Genomic DNA, 22,606 nt, shown 5'->3' on the forward strand with positions numbered 1-22,606 from the left:
TCGCTCCTCCTTTTCCTTTCTTTTCATCTCAGCTACCTTCGGCTCCCCGTGGACTTGTTTTGCCTTGTGTCCACGTAACTTGTCGGTGTGTGGAATAAGTGGAGGCCGGAGTCCGGATGCCGTCTAGAGCCATTCTACGTATACACGAATGTCACGCTATGGGCAGTGTGTATTCTTTATCAGTTTATTATTGAGGTAAGATGTGATTTTTCAATCCCATAAGACTTATAATAAAAGAAGAGTGACACATGAACCTCAGGAACTGAGGAGGTAACGCAGCGGGAGAGGAGCTGAAGGCCACGCTCTTAGCAACGGGAGACGCCATGCCAGTCACCAAGCAGACAAAATAGTGGCAGCACACACACACACACACACACACACACACACACACACACACACACACACACACACACACACACGGAAGGCTTCTGCATGGGCGAGGGCCGATCATTCGAGAGAGAGAGAGAGAGAGAGAGAGAGAGAGAGAGAGAGAGAGAGAGAGAGAGAGAGAGAGAGAGGGGGGGGGGAGGATTTTAAAGGTATGTAAATGTATTGATGTACAGATGTATAGTTATATGCACCGTGTATAAACTACCCTGATACCCATCTTTCTTGAAGTTATAGCAAATTATTTCACCAACAAAAATAAATGGCTATATTACTCCTTTTTGGTGCGAAAGATTTGTGCGAAAGGATTTGTGCGAAAGAATTGTGAAAAACACTATACTCATTACACACGCTCAGCTATCCAACGATTTCACGACTGCTTGATTGCCTTTGAGTGATGCTGCAAGGCCTAGCACTACGTAAATGGGTAATATCCATGCTATTTGAGGCAAGTTGGGCTTTAACCATATATTTTTTTTCGTATTAGGTACTGTATTAAAGGGTCATTCTATTCCTTAATTAATTAAGTATATTATGGATACTCGTTGCACTATTTCATTATTGCAAAAGCGAAATGGTTGTAGTAATCTGTCGCAGTATCAAATGTATAATCCCTACTCTTGCCCGCTGCGAAAAACAAATATGAGTTGCATTAGTGTTTAAATTAATTTCGTGACAGCAAGCTTTACCTTTTGAAACCAGTGTTGTAGATGTTTTGGATCATCATCATCATTATTATTATTTATTATTATTATTATTGTTATTATTATTGCGACATTGACTAGGTAACCGGCCACATTAAAGTACAAATATGAAAACAAAGTGTAAGAAGTGAAGAACGAACGGTTTATGCAACTTCAACTACTTGCACAGAAAAGTATGAGTGAGCTCGATCATTCTGGATCTTTCGCGAGCGTCAGCAGACTCAGGAAATGTGCCCTGCCACTAATTTATATTTCAGAGTTCAAATTGCATCTCTGATAAGAAAAAGAACAGTTGCAAATTTATTCTGAAATCCATACCGACGTTATACTCTGTCCCGTAGATGAACTCAAGATGGATTACAATTGTTTCCTGAAGAAAAAAAAAATTTAGTGTTCACAAACGTTCATCCACGTAACCTGAGTAGCACTAGTTATTCTCGTGCATCCAGGACAGTCAACTTGGTTCTTTAAGTCATCTCTGCTGAATTAATTACGTCTGTGACTTAAGTTTTGTGTTGCCCATGCGGTAGATTCTCTCTCTCTGTCTCTGTCTCTGTCTCTGTCTGTCTCTCTGTCTCTCTCTCTCTCTTTGTCTCTCTCTCTCTCTCTCTCTCTCTCTCTCTCTCTCTCTCTCTCTCTCTCTCTCTCTCTCTCTCTCTCTCTCTCTCTCTCTCTCTCTCTCTCTCTCTCTCTCAACGAGCGGCTTCCTGTATCCTTGAAGGATATAAATCATATGCATTTCGCACGGGTCTCAATTGTCATTATTTTTTTTTTCTTCGCAGTTGGTCATTTATGCCAAAACGCTTGTTTTGTTTATTTTTGTGTATATTTGGTAATATATATATATATATATATATATATATATATATATATATATATATATATATATATATATATATATATATATATATATATATATATATATATATATATATATTGTTATGTAAACAGCCTGAGTGGCAAGACAGAAGAGAAAAAGTAAAGGCAGAGGGATAAAGATAAGGGAACGGGAAACAGACGAGTTATAATGGACCTAACCTAGTGTATTCTTTGAATTTTCCCCCTTTCTTGTTAACCTAGCGAACTGAATGCACTACCCAAAGAAAGAGCATAAAACAAAGTTTACAACAACACAATTAAATTGCAACTAGCCCCTTTAATAAGCTTTTATCAAGCAAAAATTAACAGAAATTTTGTTCCCACCGACCAAGGAAAGAGGCGGTGTGGGACGCGTCTCATGTAAACATTAAACAGATTTTGCAGGTCTCTGGGAATAACTCTGGGAAGCCTCATCTCTTCAACTTGATCCACAAGATCAAGGAGTTCTAGATATTCTGCAAATGTATGCAGTGGAGTAATTGTTTCCGAGAGCTTTAAAAACTATACTAGAAATGTTGTTTTATATGCCAACTACTATAGTTAGTTTGGAATCAGGCTATTAAGCCCATGCTATGGAGTCTTGTGCTTGTGGTTCCGATATTAACTGAGAAGAGTCTCAAAATCAATCTCGAAATAGTGGTGGCAACATTCTAGAGTCTTTTCCAACCATTATTATTGGTTATTTTGGTTCCATTCTTTCGCATCCCGTGATTCGGGTAATAATGTCGATCATGACAGGGTCTGGATACAACTAATTTTTTCCTCCCTACTGTTTCTTGAGGTAAAAACAAATATGGAAATACCGAGGAAATGTTATGCAAATCCCTTATTTTTGTTTTGTATTGTTACACAAACCACAATACCCGTCGCTTCTTGCAGATGATATGGCACTGGCTCTGGGGTCCCAGACCCCCAGTTCAACCGAGCAGGTCACCGCAAGTGTAGTAGGTTTCAATAACAATCCAGTTTTAAGTGACCAAGTGCGCAGCCCTATTTTTACTGCCAGACGCACGGCGCATTTACTCCCAGCCACCTAACCTTAAGGACACTGGTGTAACCTAGTATTAACTAACCAAACCCAAATGACCCGTAGCAATACCCAACTTAACATTACCTACTAACCTAACCTAACTTAACTGGGGGCATTCCCCCGCGCTGGACCCCTCTTTAGGAAACTAATCCAACCAAACTTTACCTAACCTAACTTAAATGAGGTGTAGCAATACCTAATCTAACATTACCTAACCTAACGTAATAGCCACTTGAACCTACTACATAGATATGTGTATGTCGGTAATGTCGGACAGAGGACATGTGTTCGTCCGTGCTGTTATACTCAGAAATAGACTCGCTTTTGAAACGTGGTGTTAGTATTTACTAATACCAATGTAGCTGATTCTTAGTCCGTCTTGTTTTTTAAACCACTTTCACCTATGTTATTACTGTCAACACGCTGGAGACACTACAGGTTCCTTATATAAATGCTGGTGTGTCCTACCCTTCTCCGACAAGAATCACTAATGATATTCACGATTCATATGCGACTGAAAGTTATGTTAAAAATATGATAATATATCAATAAACTGTGCAAGCGGAAAACAATATCCATCATTGTAAATGCGCGCGTTCAGGCACCTTTACCCATGTGAGTTATGGTTCGTTTACATTGTGCAGATCACTCGCCAGGTTGAAAAAGCTGTCCTTTCTAGGGTTTATAGTATCTTCACATGATAATTACAACATTTAAGTATTTTTTGATGCATAAAACATTAAGTGAGTTATGGCATATAATTCGTGCATTTTACACGCTTGTTAAGTCGATATATACAAAATATGACAAAACGGTGGTCATCTTTGGCAACAGTCATTAGAGATGCACAATGTTCAAATACAATAAAAAGAAAATATCTCTAGCGTTTTAATTTAGCAATATATATCAATACTGACAACATTTCGTGAAAGGGGTAATATGCTTAATGTGGCATGTTAAATTAGGTAACAAGCTGAAAAAGTTTGGGAACCACTGCTCAAGAACCAAATACAGACCGAATCTCCTCACTCTCAACACCTCGGTCGTGTGATACAATCAAAGCCACCGGCTTCTTGGAAGTCTTGGAAGCTGGGGCTGTTACTAATTTTGGACAATTGAATTTAAGATGCCCAGTATTTTTGCAATAATGGAACATGGATTGCATACTGTACCTGGGAGTGCTGTGTTGCATGCTTCCAGTCTGTCTCCGTCGATGGCTGGGTGGAGACTTATTACCTACGCCCAGACTTATTTCCAAAGCCACTACTAACACGTGAACTTCCAGACAAACTGGCCCTGGCCGCGCCACCAGACATAATATCACTGACACCGCCAGACGTACCGCCAATCCAACTCGGCACTTGCCGGCACGCCAACACGTGGTCATCCGCCCACGTGGCTGCCTCCTTCAAGGTCTTAAACCTTTTCTCCCTGAGCAGCGGCCTCAATTCCTTCTCGGCCACATTAATGAACTGCTCTATCACCATGAGCTCCTTCAACTCGCAGTAGGAAGTGGCCTGCTCGCTAACAATCCACTTTTCGAATGTCTCCTCCATGTCTCTTCCAGGTCCTCCAGTGGCATCCTGTCATAAACTTCAAGTGCCTTTCATTTCAGCATACGAGTACTAGCAACAAGGCCAACCCATCTCTCCTGAGGCCAAACAAATTCGACTGCCTTCTCAAACCTTCTAAACCATTGTCACTTTTTTTTTTCTCATAAGACTCTGGTATCGACTTCAAACATCTCACCATCTCGCATTCTACTGTATCCTCCCTTAATCCTTCTCCTCTCCTCAAACCATGAGGTGAATTAACTTTTATTCGAGTCTTCTCCAACTCAGATATTCTATTCCTTTCAGCTTCTTCCTTTTCTCTTTCAGCCTCAAATATTTTCATTTCTTTCTCATACTTTCTCTCCTTCTCCTTCTTTTTGTTTCTAGTTATCTCGCCTTCTCTCCCTCCTCCGCCTCAAGCCTCCTGGCTTCTCTAGCATCCTCAATCTTCAATCTCCTTTCCTCGGCTTCTGCTTCCTATTGAAGCCTCCTCAATTATCTCTCCTCTTTCTCAGTCTCCAATCTTTTAGCTTCTCTAGCTCTCCAGCACCATTCTCCTCATCTCCAACTTAAATCTCATCTCCTCAAACATGCCTTCGGTCTGAGAAAATCCACCAACAATGTGAGCAAGGCTAACACGTTCGTGCACGCTAGTTGTGAAAATGTGTCCCCACACTGTGTCAGATATACACTGCCATCTCCGGCAGAGGCAAGAGACTCAGGTCTCGAGCCACTCCTGCTACTAGCTTGTCCTTCCATGGCGTAAGCTGAATGCAGGCACACAAAGAACAACGAAACAAACAAACAACTGTTTCCCCCATATGGCTACAAAGCTTCTGGCAATCCTGGCAAGGTCGCTAATTTCTGTTACGACCACAGGATCCACCCCTCTTACTGCTCTCGCAAATCGACAAACTTGCTTGAGCTACCTCCTACGTAGACTCAGTCCAGGTTTTAAACAGATAGGGTGAGGGCGGGGGTTGAAGTATACAAATGAGGTCATCAGCCTGTTTCACCCACCAACGGGGGCAACAGAATATTACAAGTGCCAACTAACTCTAACAGCTGGGAAAGAATCGTTCCTGGAAAGATCAGTTGCAACAGGCTACAAACACACATAAGGTTTACAATCTTTCACAAAATACCGCCCTCACAAACAAGAAGACAATATTCACCCACTTCTGTAGAACACTATCTCCCTCTGCTGTGCAATACAATATCCAACTTTCCTCTAAACAAGCTCTGCCCCATTTCAGGAACGATACAGCCCGGGAAAGAAGGATAATTTACTGCATAGCAGCATAATATAATCCTCTGAGTCCGAGACTCTAAAAAAAAACTCAGATCACAGTCTCATTTAATAAAATGATACATACACAGACAAGTGCCCACACAACAAACAGGAGTGTAATTCATTTCTCACTGTAACACTAAATACTCTGTCATCCACTTTTAGTGTTCCCTTACCCTTACTTAGTCATCCACTTTTAGGGATTTTGGTAAAACTTTTGCTGTTGCCTTAGACATATCAAAAGCTTTTGATTGTGCCAGACACAAAGCTTTGATTTCAAAATTATAATATATATATATATATATATATATATATATATATATATATATATATATATATATATATATATATATATATATATATATATATATATATATATATATATTTTTTTTTTTTTTTTTTTTTTTTTTTTTTTTTTTTTTTTTTTTTTTTTTTCGGAATGGGTTTAAACATCGAGCAGCAAATAATTAACTTGGGATACATTTTGGAGAGGAAAAGTTTTCGTTTTGTTCACCTTCTGCGCTGCTATCGACGGGAGGTAAAGGAAGAGGGAAGAGAGGTGGAGAAGCAGAGCAGAGAGCTCCAGTCGGCCATATCACCCCTTCTTCTCCCTGCCCTGTATCGTAAGTTTACCACTCGCTATCGTTTTTCCCACAACTTCAAGAGGCTTTGTTTTGGTCTGTCACATCCATCTGCTTTTTTTTAGGGGAGGCTCTCCATCAACTGTGTGTGTGTGTGTGTGTGTGTGTGTGTGTGTTGGAGGGAGGGAGGCGGAGGGCAGCGTCCAGCCTAAAAGATTAGTGTTTTCTACAGTTAGGCTGCTTCCATAAAACCAAATCAAAACAGAATTTACTTTGTTAAGAGAAAAATCACTTTTATTCAATTGTGAATATATATATATATATATATATATATATATATATATATATATATATATATATATATATATATATATATATATATATATATATATATATATGATAAATTATTAATCAACATCATCATCATCATCAGAGTGTATTAATATACTGGAGGTCAGAGGTTTCTCAGCCTTCTCCTATTATCTGTGTGGTCCGCCAGTCTATTCTGGGTAGTGCTGGGCAGGATCCGACATTTTAGGATTCGTGGATCCGAGTACTTGAGCTTGCTGGATCCGTGGGATTCGTGTCTGGATCCGAGTACCTGCAGCGCGGGGAGACGAGTGAGAGAGAGAGAGGGATCCGCGCGATCCTCGTGTCCCAGCGGTACTCAGGTCCCGGCTGGTAATCCAATCCCAGGCCGCTCGCGGATCCCTCCCGGTACTCAGGTCCCGGCAATAATCTAATCCCGGCTAGTAATCGGGTCCCAGGCCGCTCGCGGATCCCTGCCAGTACTCAGGTCCCGGCAATAATCGAATCCCGGCTAGTAATCGGGTCCCAGGCCGCTCGCGGATCCCTGCCAGTACTCGGGTCCCAGCCAGCTCACGGATCCCTGCCTGTACTCGGGTCCAAGCTCTCCTGTCAGTGCTCGGGTCCACGGCGGCTGGTTGCCTCACTCCACAGAGTTATCTCACCCTCGTATTTTACCTTCCAATGTGTTATCATTATATTTCACAAATTTATTTTTGTTATGTATTGAATAATGAGTATTAATTTGTTAGTTCTATAGTTGGTGATATTCTAGGTATACTTTGTTTGGAGTATGCAATGCACTTTATTCGTGTTGCTATAGGACGAAATATATATTAGTACAAGTGTGGCTATCAGGAATTATAAGGGTCAAGGCCATGGATAAGGCGTCTAAAACCTTTGTCTTCTACGACTGACAGTGGCTGCAAATCTTCCACAATCATTCCAGCAACTAGATTATCTATTTCCCTCTTCTTATTCGAGTCACTTCTGTATGGTGTTGTTCTGGTAACAGTGTCAACCAAAGTTGGTTGTACACTCATCTTAGGCTGTTTTGGTAAATCGTGTCCTGCATCATTTTCCTCCTTCAGCTCGGCATATTCAAGGGGATGTCTGGTGCGGAGGTGTTTGATGAGATTGAAAGTCGTACTTCCAGTACTTTAATTTATCTTTACAAGTCAAACAGACAACCACATCCTTGTCTGTTGCATGTAGCTCCATATTGGTGCACATTTGGTCGGCATGGCTGCCAATGTGCAAATAAGTGGTTTACTTTAACTGAAAAGTCAATTTGTGGTTAATAATGCTGACGATTTATTATTTCAAATGACACAAGGTGCACTAAGTTTTCATAAAAGACGGTTAGATTTTAAACGGAATATTTATTCATATCGAATATCGAAGCTAAAAGGGGAAAATCCTGAGCAATCGTATGAGTATTCGTCTCAGAGAGTGGTATTCGTGTCAATGGATTCGAGCACCAGCGTCGGTAATCAGATGCGTCAGCTTTCCTCGGATCGGTGGGATTCGGGTCCAGTACTCGGATCCCCGTCCAGCCCTAATCCTGGGCCTATCCGCCGAAGCTTCAATCCTCATCTATGCATCTCTCTCTTTTTTTGTATTTTTTTTTTTTTTCCATTTTCCATTACATATATATATATATATATATATATATATATATATATATATATATATATATATATATATATATATATATATATATATATATATATATATATATATATATATATATATATATATATATATATATATATATATATATATACACACACACACACACATACATATAGTGAGTGACGACACTCGCGCGAGGTCTGTAGAGTGGGGCTGATTACCGCGTTTTGGTAATTTCGTCCCATGATGGCGTTAGAGGTAATACTTTTCGAGAATTTCCTTATATATATATATATATATATATATATATATATATATATATATATATATATATATATATATATATATATATATATATATATATATATATATATATATATATATATATATATATATATACTCGTATATATATATATATATATATATATATATATATATATATATATATATATATATATATATATATATATATATATATATGTTAGAGGTAATACTTTTCGAGAATTTCCTTATATATATATATATATATATATATATATATATATATATATATATATATATATATATATATATATATATATATATATATATATATATATATATATATATATATATATATATATATATATATATATAAGGAAATTCTCGAAAAGTATTACCTCTAACGCCATCATGGGACGAAATTACCAAAACGCGGTAATCAGCCCCACTCTACAGACCTCGCGCGAGTGTCGTCACTCACTATATGTATGTGTGTGTGTGTGTGTGTATATATATATATATATATATATATATATATATATATATATATATATATATATATATATATATATATATATATATATATATATATATATATATATATATATATATATATATATATATATATATATACTCGTATATATATATATATATATATATATATATATATATATATATATATATATATATATATATATATATATATATAAACTTGTGGTCATTCTCCTCTGATTAATAAACAAATAAAAAAAACTCATCTTCCAGAGCTAAGAACAGTAAATATTTAGCTTTCACCCTCGTCGATGTTGTATTTTCTTTTTCATGATCAGTACAATGGCACAACGCCACGCCTCACATAACCCACCGCTCACCACGCCCTGCAACACCACGCGCCAGAGCACCAACACTCCTCAACCCACCACACCGCATGCCAGGAAATTACATCAATAGATCACACACACACACACACACACACACTGGTGCACATCACATCAGTATATCCCACCGCACAACACACACACACACACACACACACACTATGGCGCAGTGACTACCACACCCCGACAACGTTACACTTCACGTCACATCACTGCTCGCCTTACATTACGTCACAGCGCACGTTCCTCCACCCCTCCTTATATCACAGGCAGCCGCATCACACCCAACACCGCATCGTACCATATCTCACTTGAACTTAGCATCTCGTCAAACCAAACATCGCCTTAACATTAGCACACAACGCATTGACATCTTATCGCACCATTCTGCACTACACCACACCTTCGAGTACTTCATAGTGACTCTGTAGCTGAAGCACCGGTACAACATCACTAGATAGAACGTCGCTGTCGACACGCACGTGGTGCATGCACTCCTTGCCATGTATCGTCACGCACAGGTCAGTCTACCTGCTTGCCTGCGAGGTGGTGGTCTCGCCAGCAGCCACGGTAATGTCACCTTTGGAAGTCAGTCAGCTCTGTATCCTCTTGCCGGTAGTTGAGAGGGAGCAGTGGCAGGGCGTTTGGAAGGCCGGTGTATCCCGCTCAACTACTGCCTTCCCGTTTCACGTCAAGGCCGCAGTGACTAGGCAAAAAGACATCAAGAGTGGAATATCACACACCGACCAACCTTGCTGCAAACACGACACGCACTTGTCTTTGTTAATTCGAAATTCATAATTCTCACGTCCCAACTAACATGCCTCTTACTCATCTCACTCCTCATTGTTCCTGATTATCTTCGTGTGTATGAGTGTATGCGTATAAGTGTGTCAGCCAATTTTTGTGACTCCTTGTTTATCACACACACACACGCACATTATATATATATATATATATATATATATATATATATATATATATATATATATATATATATATATATATATATATATATATATATATATATATATATATATATATATATATATATATATATATATGGTAGTCCGTTTATAAATTTATTCTCTCCAGGTTTTTCATATTGATCGAACAACAACTGCTGATTTTTTAACACACCTCCACCAAAATTTGGATTAGTGAGCAGTTTATTACTTATTATTGTAGAAGACAATTTATGTAACTGAAGGGATAACTGTATTTTTCTTTAAAGATTACTATTGTTGATCCACATCGGTGCCGAGCTCCGTTGCAAGTGACAAACTGATTACACGGTGCATTATGCAGACGCATGTCAGACGTCAAGGACCAGATCAGAATTTATATGAAGCCTTCGTTTTTACATTCTTGTTCGTACATCTCTAAGTTAAGATTAGATAGAACAGTTTATCATAAAGACAAGTGATGCTTGTTGCTGTTCCTGTTGCTCCGTGCTCTGATTTGCCAGAACCCATTCAAGGATGACGCTATTTGTGCAAGGAATTAATGCTCTTATTTTTTTTTCTATAACTTAGTAGCGTGTGTGTTCGCAGCGATTTATTTTATTGTGATCTTTTCTTGTAACTTTTTTTTTTCAGGCCTTTTGTCCCCCTTCCCCCTCAGTCTTCTGCATTTCATAATATTTGCACTTAATACGGATGTGGCCAAGGTTTGCTCTTGTTCATATCCACTGTTTTATTTATTGTTGAACTACGCACATGTATAATGATTATGAAGTGACTTGAAACTCTTAATGCTGCTCAGATCGTGATTTGTATTATGTCGTCAGGATAAATAGTTTTCTTACACTTACTGCAAATTCGTCAGTGAAATGAACATGGTAAACACTATGGTGTAATTGATATAATCTTCAAAGATAATACCGTAACCATTGTAAAATGACGAAGCTTTCGTAACGCAGGACAAAGAGCAAAAGGAAAAAATTCAAAATATGTATTCAGCGAATGTTGTGACCACGTAGAAATTAATAGTTGGTTGTATAATGGGCAATTGCTTGCTTGCTTGTCTTCTGACAGGTTAACTTTATTTTGAGTAGTCAGTACAAAGGGACTGTCTAACCATATGCTTCACCCACTAGTAGTGAAAATCCCGATATGATTCCTTTTCAGCAGTGCGGTACGGTAATAACATTGTTGGAATAACAATGTGGATTCCTTGAGACTGAAAATCAACACGCACAATAATTTGTAATGCTTCCGGTACGTTGATCATGTGAAAGGTAGATCCTGAGAGAATAAATCCAGCTGCATGCGAATTTGAAGCGATGATATCTCGTGCAAGAAGGAAACCGATGGTCACCTCCAGCCTGGCGCTTCGGTAGGCTTGTGTTTTTACTATCTGCAGTTTTATAGTGCACCATCCTTTTCTCTTTCCTTTTTCGTTTCTGTTTTTACAGTAGAATAGCTTAATATATTCAGATTTTGATCGAACAATGTCTAATATCTATATTTATCACACACACACACACACACACACACACACACAAATTATATATATATATATATATATATATATATATATATATATATATATATATATATATATATATATATATATATATATATATATATATATATATATATATATATATATATATATATATATATATATATATATATATATATATATATATATATATTAATCATTAATGATGTGAAAAAAAGCTTGTCATAATCGACTTGCATATATGTATATATTTTCTTTTTTTTTCAGAAACACATTTTTGATACAAAAGTTACCATTATTTTAAATGCGTGTGTGTGTATGTGTGTATGTGTGTGTGTGTGTGTGTGTGTGTGTGTGTGTGTGTGTGTGTGTGTGTGTGTGTGTAAGAAAGAGAGAGAGAGAGAGAGAGAGAGAGAGAGAGAGAGAGAGAGAGAGAGGGGGGTAAGTCAGCCATGGCCATACAGATGTGTCTCTGCCAAGGTCATCAGGGGGTTCAGAAATCAAAGAGGTAAAGAGAGGGAAAGAAAGATGAAGAGAGTTGATGCAGGACACCGTCAGTCGTGATTCCGTCGGTTAAGGGTCTTTTCTTGCCTATTCCCTGTTCTCAGCGGCCGTAGCCATAGCCGTAACCGTAACCGTGTCCGTAGCCGAATGAAGGGTAGCCGTAGCCACCATAGCTAATGCTGTAGGTGGGATGACCGTAGCTCACACTGTAGCTGGTTTTGTGCCCAATGCCATGGCCGATGCCGAAACCGTGCCCGATGCCGATGCCATGCCCGTGACCGAGAAGATAGCCGGGTTTGGGCTCAGCCTCACGCTTGTGGATGCTATGACCATAGCCGTAAGAACCATAGCCATAAGAAGGATAACCATAACCGTAGCCGTGACCGTAGCTGACGCTGTATCTTGTAGGGCCGTAACTCACACTGTAGGTGGGGATGCCGTAGCTTACGCTGTAGCTTGAACCGATTCCGTGACCACCGTAGCCGTACCCGGTACCGTAGCCGTAACCGCTACCGTAGCCGTAACCGATACCGTGACCGTAACCACCGATGCCATAGCCGAAGCCAGGTTCTGCTTTGGCCTCAGCCTTAGCCTCAGCCTCAGCCTCGGGCTCGGGCTCAGGAGCTGCGGCACGCTTGTGCTGCTCTGCCGCTACCACGGCGGCCAACAGGACGACGATCTAGGGGCAACAGTAAACTACTAAATGGCGTTTTGCAAAAATCTCACGTGAACTTTTGGATGAAGTTAACTTATTCATATTTACACATGAACTTTTGGATGAAGGAAACTTATTCATATTTACTACTGGAAATATGAAGTATGAATAGAAAAGAAATCAGAGCAAATGATAAAGAGAAGGAATGGATGGCGACTTACCCAAACCTTCATGGCTGCTGCAAGCGCTGGACTGCTGGTGTCTGCCGCTGGAGTCGTTGCCTCTGTCTATATATCGTCGTTGCCACCCATCCTGACCACACCCAGTGGTGACACCTTGTTACAAGTGACGCAACGCCCACTTCCTCCTGACCCTGGCACCGCAAGGATCAGTCACGCATCCCATGCGCCAGTCAACAGCCGCTGTAGCCGCCAACACTGCTGTCGCTGTAAAGCTTTGAGCTGTACTTTCCCCAGGAAAGGGCGTGGCGAGCCGAGAAGCAAAGTCTGCAACTAAAATTCACGCTTACTGCTGTGGAGGCCGCTAATACCAAGCCACTCTTATAAGCACGAAAGCTAATCAAACTTTCACTGATTGATTGGTTCCTATGTTACTTCTGTTCGTTGACCTCAGTTTGAGTCCACCGGAAGATGGGAGTTTTCAGCGATCGTGGAGTAGCCAAAGAATAATAACGTGCTGCCCATCAGCCCTACCTTCGAGTGCAAGTAAATCGAGAAGCCCCGTCGTGGTCATTTGATGGAGTCGACGCTCATGGGCGAGGGGCGACCATTCGAGAGAGAGAGAGAGAGAGAGAGAGAGAGAGAACTATGCATTTTTAAATATATGTGTGTGTGTGTGTGTGTGTGTGTGTGTGTGTGTGTGTGTGTGTGTGTGTGTGTGTGTGTGTATTTCAATATGCATAGTCGAAAAAAAAAAAGGTTGATCAGTGTGACAAAGTGACAAGGGTAATGGTGGAGAGGATTATTGCTGAGTTGGCTTCACCTTGGCGAGAGGGGCGGGGCCCTCAGGCAACCTTCACTTCGGCTGCTTTGGCCTCGCCACAAGCGAAGAAAAATATTATTCGTCTATGTAAAAATTGTGAAAATGTACATAACTGGAAAAAAATATCCAGTACCATTACTCATGATTTTTTTCAATGTAATACGTGTGTGTGTGTGTGTGTGTGTGTGTGTGTGTGTGTGTGCGTGTTGACAGGAAGATAAGGAGTCATGGAGAGATCAGCGTTGAAAAAAATTAATATATATATATATATATATATATATATATATATATATATGTATATATATATATATATATAATATATATATATATATATATATAATATATATATATATATATATATATATATATATATATATATATATATATATATATATATATATATATATATATATATATATATATATGTATATATATATATATATATATATATATATATATATATATATATATATATATATATATATATATATATATATATATATATATATATATATATATATGTATATATATATATATATATATATATATATGTATATATATATATATATATATGTATATATATATATATATATATATATATATGTATATATATATATATATATATATATATATATATATATATATATATATATATATATATATATATATATATATATATATATATATATATATATATATATATATATATATATATATATATATATATATATATATATATATATATATATATATATATATATATATATATATATATATATATGTATATATATATATATATATATATATATATGTATATATATATATATATATATATATATATATACGAGTATATATATATATATATATATATATATATCCATGACTCCTTATCTTCCTGTCAACATTTGTTTTCTTGTACTATTTACTTTACGTATTTTAATTTCGCTAACCATGACTCTTCCGATCATTTCGTTATAAAACGTACAGTCTTACTATGAAGAATGGTGGTTAGTCTGTGTCAGGTTTACTAGGTAAAAGGTATTCGGTAGTGCTTCGGTGGTAGGGGTTTGATATTTGGTGGTGGGAACTTGATATTTGTGAGGGTGGTGCCGGGGACGGGACAGTGCTGGCTGTATGTAGGGTACAGGGGCTGTGTTAGGCAAGGTGTAAAGGATGTGGCAGGTGTGTTGGCAGGCAGATTCTGCTGCGTAGCTTGCAGAGTTTGCGTGCTGCGTGTATGGTGTGTTCCTGGGGTGTGGTTATGTGCTTGTTCAGTTGAGCTTGTTCTGTTGTGTCTTTCCGTTGTTGTGTGCTTGTACTTTTGTGTGTGTGCGCGCGCTTACAGTGTTGTGTGTGCTGGACTGGTGGTGACGGCTGTGTTGTTTCGTCGTGTTTGCATGCGTGAGTGGTGGTGTGAGCGTGATGAATTACTATTTATAGGAATTTAAGTTGTTCATTTTCGTTTCACTACACTCCCCATCTTGGTCTGAAGTGTAAAGAACATTCTCACCCTAGGTCGGTTGTGATAGTCTGTGATTACCAAGTGTTTTCGATCCTGTAATGATGCCAGACTTCTTTTTTTTCATAATTTGCACCTGCCTTTAGTTAAGTGCGTATAATTCTTTCCAGTATTTTCTTCATAAACTTAACAGTGATAAAGAAGCCCTGTCATTCGGGAGACTGTGGCCGAGTGCGAATGATCCATTGATGTATTCAGAATTAGTTTATTACATGGAGAAGGGCATTTTTTCTACCATCACACGCTAGTAGAGGAGTGTCTACATGATGACTATTAGATCCATCTTTGTCTATAAATACACTGGAAAGCAACGCGAGATGGCAACATCCCACATCACGGCACGTATTTATTTGTAATATAAATACGTCTCCTCCCTCGACTATCATGGACAGCAACCAATGATCTAAGCTCTACGAAATCCCAGAAATCAACCATCGAAGCCTCCGGGAACAATCCAGCAGACGACATATGCTCCATATATAAATGAATACTAATAGATACTAATATGCCTCCTATTCATTTCAGATTAATAGTATCTCTTGCAGTTTTTTTTTTTTTCTGCAGTTTTATGGTCTTTATTTTCTTAATTCCCCATTTATTTATTTGTTCTTAATTCCTCACTTAAAATGGCTGAGAATATTTCAAAGTCATTTTCAAAAGGAATTGACAATTGTATCTAGATACCTTTACCTGATTCTTATTACAATATCCATCTTTTTTGGTTAAATATATCACGTTACTTTCGTTATTAAAAAGGCTAGAAGAATAATTATGTGATAGTTAAAAAATTTCATGTCATTCCTAGTCTAAGATTTTAGAAACTATCCATAACAGTTTCTCCGTTTCCTCAGTTCACAGGTTATTGTATGATGATGGTTAAGGCACGTGTTCCCTTGCAAATTTTTCGTGATCGGGTTCCGTTTAAAGCAGCTGTACTCAACCTTTGCAATCTCATCAAACCTGGATTTAAGCATCGGCAGTCCATTGCCCTGTGAGGTCAGGATCAGGCTCCCCACCGTCGCATTTCATTTAGTTACATTGATTATGCTTGCTGCAAACAAAAAATATTGCTTTATGATAAATTTATCACTCGCCCTTTCTAAATGAGAAGTACTCATGATTACATTGCACTCAACTAAATTCTTTACCTAGTTTAACGATTCCATTTGCTTACGGTAGCACAACTGCCAAAATCATGCGGAAAATATCTGTCTGTGTCTGTGTGTGTCTGTGTGTGTGTCTCTGTGTGTGTGTCTGTGTCTGTGTCTATGTGTGTGTGTCTGTGTCTGTGTCTATGTGTGTGTGTGTGTGTCTATCTGTGTGTGTGTGTGTCTATCTGTGTGTGTGTGTGTGTGTGTGTGTCTATCTGTGTGTGTGTGTGTGTGTGTGTCTATCTGTGTGTGTGTGTGTGTGTGTGTGTCTGTGTGTGTGTGTGTCTGTGTGTGTGTCTGTGTCTGTGTGTGTGTGTGTGTCTGTGTCTGTGTGTGTGTGTCTGCGTGTGTCCGTGTGTGTGTCTGCGTGTGTCTGTGTGTGTGTCTGCGTGTCTGTGTGTGTGTCTGCGTGTGTCTGTGTCTGCGTGTGTCTGTGTCTGCGTGTGTATGTCTGTGTCTGTGTCTGCGTGTGTCTGTGTGTGTATGTCTGTGTCTGTGTCTGCGTGTGTCTGTGTCTGCGTGTGTCTGTGTCTGCGTGTGTCTGTGTCTGCGTGTGTCTGTGTCTGCGTGTGTCTGTGTCCGCGTGTGTCTGTGTGTGTGTGTGTGTGTGTGTGTGTGTGTGTGTGTGTGTGTGTGTGCGTGTGTGTGTGTGTGCGTGTGTGTGTGTGTATTTACTTACACCAGTATAATTGGGTCACAGAAAAAATATTTGTCTATGCATCTATCCACCTTTCTACATTTATCTGTCAACTTAACTCATCTATCTATCTAAAGGATATTGGAATAAAGCTCGGTGATTTGGAACAAAGAACAAGAAAAAAAACTAACAATGAGTGACGTCAAAACGCGGATTGCCACCTTCATTGGCACCATTTGTGTAAGAGAGGTTAACTATTCCGTTCTACGAAAAGGCAGAAATAGAGGTAAAAAAGAGGTAAAAAAGAGTAAGGTTGATGGCTGCCACAGAGCGTTTGCCATAACGGGGTAAGACATCTGCATGGCAACACTGCCTCGAGTTGCTGATACCTTGTTACCTATTGAATTGCACACAATATACCCCGTAACGAAATGGCAAGAGATAGAACAGGCTAAAACATAACTGATTAAGTGCACATAATTGGACTGAAATAGAGGTTGGCCACCGCGTGGTCGGCACATCAAAGTAAGTACGTACTATGTGTTTATTCAGGATTTCAGTTGGCGTTCGAAGAGAGGATGGCGTTCATTAATATCTTGCGCTTTCACTGTGACTAACTTCACCTCGCAGTGGTTGGCAGAGACTAAGCTCTTTCTCATCTGCCATGGCGGCGAAGTTGGAAGAATGTTCGGCGGATCCACCACCTCTTGTGATCCATCTGCCATTGTACTTGTAGGTGGTTGTAGTCTTCTTAAACCAACACACACATCATAAAGAGGGGATATGGTATTTGTCTGCCATCTAAGCGGAGCTATGTCTTCCCTTGTGTACGTCCAGTGTGGCACCCTGCATACGTATACCCTGCGCCTCTCTTCCCAAAAGAGCAATAGTATGTGGTGGACAACACGCTTCCCTGGTGAGGGGAGGAGGGTGAAGTAAGATGTGGATGATCTCCTGCAGCTGCAGTGAATCATTGTTCTGGCCATATGTTGCCTGAAGCCAATCTGACGCTATCTAGCTGAAACTGAAACTGTCGGCTCCGCGGATGACATCACCCCTTATGCTTTGAATTGCATTCCCATCTTAATAATGGATAACAATAATTACTGTTTATTTATTGGCAACCATGTCGGCTGAAAGTCCATATCGACTAATATATCGACATACATATTGCATAATTAATAACACATTAACCCTAAGTATCTTATACTGATACTAGGCTGCCACATGGAGCCGACCAACTTTGAAAGACCAGACCCGACATGATTAGGCCACCCCGGGATGATTAGGCCAACCCCCGACTTACTCCAGCTACCTAATCACTACTAGGTGAACAAGGGTTACACATTAAAGAAGTCCGCCCGAAGACTTCTGACCTGGCCGGGGAATCGAACTCGGTCCCGATTGTGAATCTGGACCGCTAATTTGTTTCCGATAAAAAAAAATAAATAAATAAATAAATAAATAAATAAAAAATGGGTATTAAGTCCTTGTGTGGTCAATCCATCACTGACACAGATATCTTACATGTTACAAGGCATAATATCTCTTCAGTGTCATGAATTTGGGAGGGGTACGAAACAGTGCAATCAGCGTCATCATAACTGCTGAGGTCAAATGGGTCAGTGGCGCATCCTGCGACTCTGATTTATTAAAACACATTAGACTTTAAGGACTACTTTCAACAGACTGGGATCATATAGATGCTTTTACATTGTTAATGCAAAGTACTTGCTAAACTGTCATTGGAATCGTTTAAAAACTCTTGAAAATCCATATCACTATTTCTGGTTAGTCAAAAATGATCGACTTTGATGCTGAAACATTTGAAAATGCAGTCACCTGTGTCACATTACCCGATTGCAAGGTGCAAAACACACCCGTTATGTAGCACGCCTTCCATTTTTTCTCATAAAATGGAAGGCGTGCTACATAACTGGTGTGTTTTGCACCTTGCAATCGGATAATGTGACACAGGTAACTGCATTTTCAAATGTTTCAGCATCAAAGTCGATCATTTTTGACTAACCAGAAATAGTGATATGGATTTTCATATATATATATATATATATATATATATATATATATATATATATATATATATATATATATATATATATATATATATATATATATATATATATCTTCTCACTGCAGTATGAGTGCATCAATTATGAAAGTTAACAACAGCGACGACGACGACGGCGAAGAGAAACTATATCAGCAGTAACAACAACAACAACAACAACAACAACAACGAGAGAGAGAGAGAGAGAGAGAGAGAGAGAGAGAGAGAGAGAGAGAGAGAGAGAGAGAGAGAGAGAGAGAGAGAGAGAGAGAGAGAGAGAGAGAGAGAGAGAGAGAAAGAGAGAGAAAAAGAGAGAGAAAAAGAGAGAAAAAAGAGAGAGAGAAAAAAAAGAGAGAGAAAAAGAAAAAAAGAAAGAGAGAGAGAGAGAGAGAGAGAGAGAGAGAGAGAGAGAGAGAGAGAGAGAGAGAGAGAGAGAGAGAGAGAGAGAGAGAGAGAGAGAGAGAGAGAGAGAGAGGACAAATGATAAATTACAATGACAACCATAAATCATTCGGCTATAATATTGATTTTTTTTTTTTCTGTTGCGAGTTGACGGTAAGATGATTAGGGAGCAGCGCTCCTATACCCCTACCTCAAGGTAACAGAACTACAACTACCTCTAGTACTAGTACTACTATAAGTCAATTCAAGCAACTCAAGCCAGTTGCTGAATGTGTTGTATAGCAGGGCAAGGCAGCACACAAGCAAGCAGCATTATTGGTTACTTTGCAGGTGAAAATATTTTTTTATGTGGTTTCCTTGCAAGTAATTTAGTATTACTACTACTATTGCTACTACTATTACCGCTGCTGCTGCTGCTGTTGTTACTACTACTTCTACTACAACTATTACTACTACTACCACTACTACTACACTTTTGTTAATAATAATAATAATAATGATAATAACAATAATATGATAAAGCAACCTAATATACACAGGTTATACTAAGAACTCTAAGAGCAGATATGATCATCACGACCTAACTGATGCAACCAAAACGGAAAACAGCGATTATTGTGACATTGAATACAAACAAATAAATAGATAATAATCACGTAATGATAGCATCAGCAAAGAAATAATACAAGTACTAAAACCCATTGTTCTCAACGTATACGCCTTCAAAGCTGCTACGAGAATTCTCCTAAAATAATTGATTACCACACTTACCAAAATGTCGGTAGGATCTTCTGATTATATAAATCTTCCAAGTGTAAAGGGACATCTGTCATCCATACGAGATAAGATAATGGCCACATTTGTGAGGGAGAGGGGGACGTCCCTCTCTTACTTTGGAGGGGGTGAGGACAGTGCTTCCTTAACTCTCCCCTTTTCTCAGTTAAATTTGACATCATGATGACTTACTCTAAAGTCAATTGATAAAGTATTAAGTCTGCAGAATAGACATTATAATTGCTATTAAGAACATGAAAATTTTGATAAGTATCCTTTATTTTTTTGTATACTTCTCTAACTTTTTTTTTCTTGTCCTAGTCAACGACTGTAGTGTAGTGTGAAGTAGCCTTGCTGAGTCTGCCCTATTAAGGACAATCTGCCGTTTTTAACACCTGTTTGTCCTTATTATTTCAAAACAAAAAGGACAGTTTTATTTATGCAATTTGGTGCTACATATCTTTCATGCAATGGTTTTCAGCTAAACTTTTAATAGACAAGGACTGAAAAACAATATTATCTCAAGAACGTTTTAAAATAAAATGTACTTGCATTGTGCATACACTTAACTTCACATCGCAAGAATTCTTTACCATCAACTGTGGGTTTCATACCCGAACACTAAGCCCAAGTTATTTGTGTGATGCCGAATACCCCTTGACGTTTGAAGACAAAATGAGGCACATATTTCAATACCTCATTGCGGGAATGATTAATGTGACGCCCAAACAATTACACGACAGGAAAAAATAAGACAATGGTCACTATACTATTATTGTTATAATAAACATCGATCTCCCTTGATATTTTGATTGCAGATCATCTTTTTTCTCACATTATTTATTAGTTTGTCTTGAAAAAGACAGAAAATCTGAGTTCAAAGAGAATAGCTTGTTGGATTGGGTAACTTCTAAAAATTTCAAATACATAATATTTTCTGTCTCTCTCTCTCTCTCTCTCTCTCTCTCCCCATACAGTGTATGGCACCAATGGATTTTTTTTTTTTTTAAGAAACGGGGGTGAAAAGAAGAGAAGGCAGGTGGGAAGGAAAGTGTGAAAGAAAGTAAATTTCAGTTTCCCAAGAAATTCCATGAAGCGGACGAAACTTTTTTTTTCTAATAAGTTTTGATGCGTGTTTAAATAATCTGCCTTCACTTTCTGTCGGAAATCACTGTTTAAATTTTTAAGCACCCCCCCCCACCAACAATAAGGAAGAGAGTAATAGCACAACAGCACTCCCGATAAAAAGGCGATAAATAAAAAAAAATTATATATATATATATATATATATATATATATATATATATATATATATATATATATATATATATATATATATATATATATATATATATATATATATATATATATATATATATATATATATATATATATATATATATATATATATATATATATATATATATATATATATATATATATATATATATATATATATATATATATATATATATATATATATATATATATATATATATATATATATATATATATATATATATATATATATATATATATATATATATATATATATATATATATATATATATATATATATATATATATATATATATATATATATATATATATATATACATATATATATATATATATATATATATATATATATATATATATATATATATATATATATATATATATATATATATATATATATATATATATATATATATATATATATATATGGGTTCAAAATGCACAGCAGGAGCAGCTAGAGCCAATGAGATACCTGTCACGAAAGTAGGAGTAGATATGTAGGGATTCTGGACTAATACCAAAGTGGGAGAACAATAGATTGTGAACTTGACCACGTTGCTCTTTTTATTTATTTTTTTTATTAATGTTTTATGTATTTTTATTTCTTTATCTGTTTATTTCATC

General features: G+C 37.7%; 1 protein-coding gene across 1 annotated transcript; it reads right to left on the reverse strand.

Annotated features, from left to right (window-relative positions):
- Positions 1–12,198: 12,198 nt before the first annotated feature.
- On the reverse strand, positions 12,199–13,507 carry LOC135104740 (keratin-associated protein 6-2-like). Its single transcript, XM_064012303.1, has 2 exons — positions 13,352–13,507; positions 12,199–13,154 (listed from the first exon to the last, which is right to left on the reverse strand). Exons 1-2 carry the CDS (start codon positions 13,361–13,363, stop codon positions 12,576–12,578), a joined length of 591 nt encoding a protein of 196 aa, XP_063868373.1. The 5' UTR covers positions 13,364–13,507; the 3' UTR covers positions 12,199–12,575.
- Positions 13,508–22,606: the final 9,099 nt, after the last annotated feature.

Source organism: Scylla paramamosain, chromosome 1 (genome assembly GCF_035594125.1).
Source record: "Scylla paramamosain isolate STU-SP2022 chromosome 1, ASM3559412v1, whole genome shotgun sequence".
In the NCBI taxonomy this organism is placed as follows: domain Eukaryota; kingdom Metazoa; phylum Arthropoda; class Malacostraca; order Decapoda; family Portunidae; genus Scylla; species Scylla paramamosain.